The sequence below is a fragment of the Crocodylus siamensis genome, chromosome 2 (genome assembly GCF_052110815.1).
Source record: "Crocodylus siamensis isolate JL-2025a chromosome 2, ASM5211081v1, whole genome shotgun sequence".
NCBI classification, from domain to species: Eukaryota; Metazoa; Chordata; order Crocodylia; family Crocodylidae; genus Crocodylus; species Crocodylus siamensis.
In genome coordinates, this window is record NC_143396.1 from 36,457,010 (window position 1) to 36,463,009 (window position 6,000).

General features: G+C 46.1%; 1 protein-coding gene across 2 annotated transcripts in view; it reads right to left on the bottom strand.

Annotated features, from left to right (window-relative positions):
* ADGRA3 (adhesion G protein-coupled receptor A3) overlaps nucleotides 1-1,642 on the bottom strand; it is a 121,834-nt gene extending 120,192 nt beyond the window's left edge. The window contains exon 1 of one of the 2 annotated variants that reach the window (XM_090035707.1): nucleotides 1,068-1,642. In XM_090035707.1, the coding sequence (XP_089891833.1) occupies nucleotides 1,068-1,627 (560 nt within the window). In that variant the 5' untranslated portion in view covers nucleotides 1,628-1,642. The remainder of the gene's footprint in view (nucleotides 1-1,067) is intronic. The other variant, XM_090035706.1, reaches the window with a different exon arrangement.
* Nucleotides 1,643-6,000: the final 4,358 nt, after the last annotated feature.

Here is a 6,000-nt window from a genome sequence, read left to right on the forward strand (position 1 = left end):
AGGAGTATCACTTAAAAAACACTTAAATGAAGTGGTCCTTCCACTCTATTCAACCCAACTTTGAAAAGACAATGCACAAAGCATCTCTTAGGTCTTATCTATACTATTAGACAAAAATGGACTAATCAATAATAAAAGAACACTTTTTTTTTTAAATAGCTCTTGGCTCCCTTTGCCCCAGAAGAACCCTATCTTGCTCATGCCCTGAGTTAATAAAGATAACAAAGTGCCTTTATAGGGGAATTCCAGCCAATAGCATGCTAGGCCGTTGCACCACTTTCTCTCAACTAAACCAACTGCCCTGCTAACCTGGGGTCAAACCCATCCTGAGATCACGCTCAGACATTATTTTTTTGGAACAAAAATGATGCCAGCTCCTTGAGCACATCTGCCATAAGTCTAAATAACTGGAATAGTTGCATTTGACTTTTGGAGGGGAGGGAGCTGGCATGAAAAGACAACCGCGTGGTATCAACCCTGCTTGGTCTCGCATGCCCCCGCCACAACCAAGGGAACAGTGCTGCCGAATCAACACCGCCAAACCAGGTACGGACAGGAGCCGCGGCAGCAAACCAGCTTTTACTGGGCACAGGCTGTTCAAAGACCGCCCCGGGAGGGGGAAGCGGACAGGGAGAGCGAAAAGGACAACGATGCCACCGGACCGGGAGGCAGCGAGGAAGACAGCGACAGGATCCGCAGTAGCGGAGGTGACAGCGACGTCAACAAGGACAGGGAATGAAGCAAGCTGCCCCCCGTGTGGGCTCTGGCACATGCCCACAACTCAGGGAGCCGTCAGGGTACAGGGCAGCGCCCCGCAGTGACAGCTCCTGCGCGTGGACCGCTTGGCTTTGGAGAAGGCTTCAAACAAAAGCCAAGGGGGGCACGCGGGAAGCTGCCCAGCACCTCCCTGTAACCCGCCTCCTGCCATAGGGCTCTGCCCGGGAGCGACTGACGCCACCTCGTTTTGTTTTCCCGTCTCCGCGGCCCGGGCAGGCGGCGGCTGCGGCCCAGGAAGGCGCGGGGGCAGCGTCGGGCCCGGCGCCGGTTCCCTCCCTCCCGGTACTCACAGTGTGACGGTCCTGTTGGGCAGCGCTGCGGGCGGCGGGGCCCGCGCCAGCTCCAGGCTGCTGCACACCACCTTCACCTCCGCCGCCGCCCTGCCCGAGCCCTTGGCGCGGCCGTCGTGCTTGCAGCCGGGGGGCAGCGCGGCGCCGCCGGCCCCGAGCAGGGCGAGCAGCAGCTGCAGCAGCAGGCGCGGGGGCGGCATGGCGGGGCCGGGGCGCGGCCTACAGCAGCCGCGAGCGCCCCATGAGGCGCGGCCCTCACCGCAGCAGCGCCGCCTCCCGCCGGGGCCGGGGCCAGACACCACCGCTCCCCCCTGCCACCGCGCCGGCGCCAGCACCGCCGCCCACTGCGCAGGCGCTGTGGCGCCGACGACGTGCTGCTCCCCAGTGGCCGCGCAGTGCGGGGCTCGGTGCTCTGCCCCCGCGTCTCGCTCAGTCTGGCTCTTCCGTCGTCCTCCTGGAGCAGGCGCCTCCCTCAGTCCTGCTGCCCGTAGTCGTGGGCCCGCCCCTGAAGCTGATCTGGGTGCTTGCCCTTGCTCCTTGGCTCTCTTCTTGCGACGCATGAGCCCGACCCTTCACGGGTCCGCTTGTGGGGCTGCACCTTACGCCACCCTAGCCCGGTCCGGCACCTCTGGGTCGAGCCCTCCGCCTGGCCCTGCCTGCCTGGATCAGGCCCCACGCGTCCCGTCACGCCCACGAGGCTCCCCGTGAGTCCAGAAATTTGACTATCCACGATACTACTGTTCTGACACCAAATTTCGGGCCCCTTGGATAGCTCTGGCCCGCGGGGGTCGAGCACCCCCATTCTAAACCAGCGCGTACCCCTTCTTCTCTTCCGTATGCCACTTGGGGGAGTATCATCTGCACCTTCCTGCTTGCAAGAGAAAGGCTGCCCGTGTATCTAAGATACTTATGTGCCCCCGGCCCCAGGGTAACCAAGTGGCATGGGCTTTAAAGTTGTTTATCTTCAAAATATTCCATGAAAGAAGTTGAACTATTCCCATTTTATAGCCAGGAGACTGAGGCACAGTGGGGGGGGGAGGTTCAGTACAGCCACTTATAAGTCTTCAAAATCTCAGATCTCTTTTAGAAAGTTCCTCTCCAATTTCTGATGTTTGTCTTTTGGCTTCTGGGGTTTTGGGGGTAAATTTGGAGCACAGTTTCAAGTATTTTCCCTGCAATGATAGGGGCTAACCATGGATCAGTTTCTAAATTACAGCTGAGGGAAGGGTAGGGTGGCACATTGACAGACTGAACGGTATGAGCTATTGTAGGCAGCAAACCCCCTCTCTCTAACTTAAATATAAGTTTCATGCCTATATTTGACCCACAATTTTAATTTTGTGTTGTCAAAATGTTAATGTCTTTCCCTCTTGACTTTTTTCAACATTGTCTTCACTCTTCTGTTTAGTCTACCTCCCTAGTGATTTGTTCCATTCTTAATGGATTCTGCTCTTCCCATTTTCACTTTCACTTGGGAGTTGTTACATACTCTGGGGGCACAACTACACATGCATTAATGCGTCATAATTATAATAATTGTAATAGGTACTAAATGAGCTGCAATAGGCGCTATTGCTCAGTAGCACCAGCACACATCTTTTAAGTGATGCTAATGCACAGTAGAATTAGTCTGCTGAGCTTTAGCAACTTGTGTAGACATGCCCTAAATCACCGCTGGTATTCATTTTATGTGCTGGGTTTTTAATACTCTCATTCAGGCTAATGGCTTCATCTACCATCCAGTGCCCAGGACTTGAAAATGTACTTCTTTACCTTTTTCATTCTTCTCTTTCCTGATTCATTCCTCTTTTTCCTAATCAGAGTCTTAAGTCCCATGGATTTCAGTGGGACTTGCTTATAGTATAGTTAAGCACATGCTTCATATCTTTCCTGTACTGAAGCATTTGTGTCTGTCTCTTTCTAACAGTAAACTTAATGTGGTCCCAACTGAACTCCTCCTTCCTATATGATGTGCAGATCCCTCATTTTCTCACTGTCACACCATCATTCTCCCTGACACATAGGTGTCTAACCTGGGGGGGAGATCATCCTTACCCTTCTGGTTGCAAACAGTTGTGAACATATGTTAACCGTAGGTTTTTGTTTTGAGTTTAAATGGCTAATGGCAACGTTTACACTATTTTTTGCAGTGTTCTTACTCCACAAATTGCAAAATTGTTGTCCACAAGATACGGGGGAAGAAGGGTAGAAAACCTTATCAATGTCCAAATATAAACACAGATAGCTCTGGCAGCACTATGTCCTCAGGCTAGAGAAAGATGAACAGGATCTCACTTCGGTGATTTCTGCCTGGCTGCCTTTCTTTCTCTCAGATTCTTTACTTTGCCTATTTCTTTCCTTTTCTTTCCTCAAATCAGATTCCCACATTCCTTCACATTTTCCTTGGCCTCTATCACCTTCTTAATAAGTTCTTTGCTTTGCTCCTCAAGGGAATCCCTTTGCTGTCACTACCGGTAATGTCTTGTCCTTTTTCCTTTGGCTGCCACTGAATTCTCCTTCTACTGTATCTCATTCCCTCTGTTAATGGGACATCACCTGCTATGTTTCTGCTTGTGGTAGCAATTGTCATTAAAAAGTAAGCATTTAGCAACAGCTACGACACAGCAGTGTCTGCAGAGTCACTTTTTGCTATTCCAAGTACAGGGAAATAACCTTGGTAACTGCTGGCACATGCTGACTTCCTAATGGCAGAAGGCATGCTATATGTGCACCTTCTAGACTAACTAAATAATATATATGCAGAGAGAGATTAACACAGCTAACTACCTCTAATGGCACTGGTTGCCATTAAGAGTGGAGAGGAAACAATCACTCAGGTTCTGAAGCTTCCTCTGATGTGGGCATAGGACTCTACCCCTGCCTCCACTGGATCTTCCAGCCTAAGGAAGAAATTCATTCCTGCACCCATTAATTCTTCACAATCCTTCATTTGTTATACTTAAAGGCCAGAGTATTCCTAGAGCTGTACAATGAGGATGAATTATTGCTTTAAGGTTGTCATTTGTATATCTGCATTCAACACTGCAGACCAAATGCTTCAGCTATCTTGTTCTCAATTTATCTACCTATATCTTGACATGGAAGCAGTATTACAAAGGACAGTTCTGCAGAACTGATGATATTGTACTCTAACATACCCTCATATCTTGAATTTCAACTATTGACACTGATTACTTTTTTTTTTAAACTATGTCAATTTCTTAAGGATATTATAGACCATTTTTAAAGGAAATTGCTGTCTAAATCTCATACTTAGGCCTACCCACCAAAGAATGTGCATACCTGCATGTTTCTGGCAGCTGTGTGTAGCTCCATTACAGCAGCTGTGTCAGAGTATTCATTCTGGGAGAGCGCCATACTAATGAAAGGGTAGCATCAGGCAGTAGCACCTGAGATATAGGAGTGTCTTTGCACATCTTTAGGCAATTGTCATGGGATGGCAGAGGTGGGCAGTTCTGTTGACAGGTGGGAGGGTTCTGCTGGCACAGAGAGCTTTTGAAAGCACTTGCCCTGATTAATTGCCAGCAAAACTGATGGCAAAAGGATGATTTTAGATCTCAGTTCGGGTCGTCAATAAAACCTGACCAAAGCCAGAACTGAAAATTGAAATTTCATAAAATTTGAAAAATTTCAGATACACAATGGTAAGAGCTGCCAGTCTTTGAAGATTTCCATGACTGCCAGTTATCTGTTGCTGTTACCATTGTGCTACAGAAAAAGTTATTTAGATCCAGAAGATTCATATGCATGCAAGGAGCCCATTATCTAATGGGAATTCTAGGTTATAATTTCAGGTGGGCCCAGCAGCTTGTCTTAAGTGGTTTTTTGGGTGTATTTTGTTTTTGCTTAAGGCCCTCTTTAAAAATAAATGATAGGATTATATCTCATAGGTTATAGGGCTGCATGCATTTAACTTTATTCAGATGAGCATCACTTATTTTAATCCTAAAGATGACAATGTTCTATGATATTTGAAAACTCTTCACTTCCATTACTAAAAACTTTTTAAAATATTGCAGTGGTGGATATATATAAGTACGTAAATTATTTTTGTGTCATTTACTTCATCTGTGTTTGGACTTAGACAAACTGAGAACCGTCCAAGGCTATTGAGGGAGCTGAAGAGCTAAGCCTGAATTACACCTATAAAAGTCTACTACATTGAGAGAACACAATTATTTGTCCCGAAAGTAATAATTACCCTATAACAAACCCCTAAAATGAGAGAAATTAGAACTCTATCTTTTCTCTTTTTTAAAGGGAAGTTATTTAGAAAGCTAGGTACCTAAAAGTTCTATAATAACAAATTGTGCCAGTGGTGCATAAACTTTTCTCTGCAAAATACAGAACAAGAATCCAGTATATAGAAATGGAAATGACCTTTGTAGGATCTTATATTTACATTAACTCAGATAAATGTGATCTTATATACGTTATAGGAAAATGTCTGACATATTATAACTCTGAGTTTGAGCTGTCCTGAAAAAAAATGTTCCACTTATTGAAAGCAGTACATTAAATCTGACTACTTAATGCCCACTTAGTAAAATAATCAGTTAATCAAAATGAAAAAGCAGTTTCCTTATACACAGTGTTCTATTTAACTACCGTTATAGACATTGTTACAGAAGCAGGATACATGATACATAAATTGTAAAATAATAATAGTAATAATATAGAAAACAGAAGCCTAACTACTTAATTACTAACACATCAGTGCTTATCACTGAAAAGGAAGGAAGGAAATGGTTTTCATGGATAATGATTAGGTCTGGCTGGATAGATGAGGACTTGCACTGATGTGTGAACAATGCATATGAAAAAGGCTGTCGGATGCTTAGGTATCCAAATGGTTCAGAAGTTAAACTTCTTTAACATGAAGTCTCTCCTCTAATTCCCAAATTCTATCACC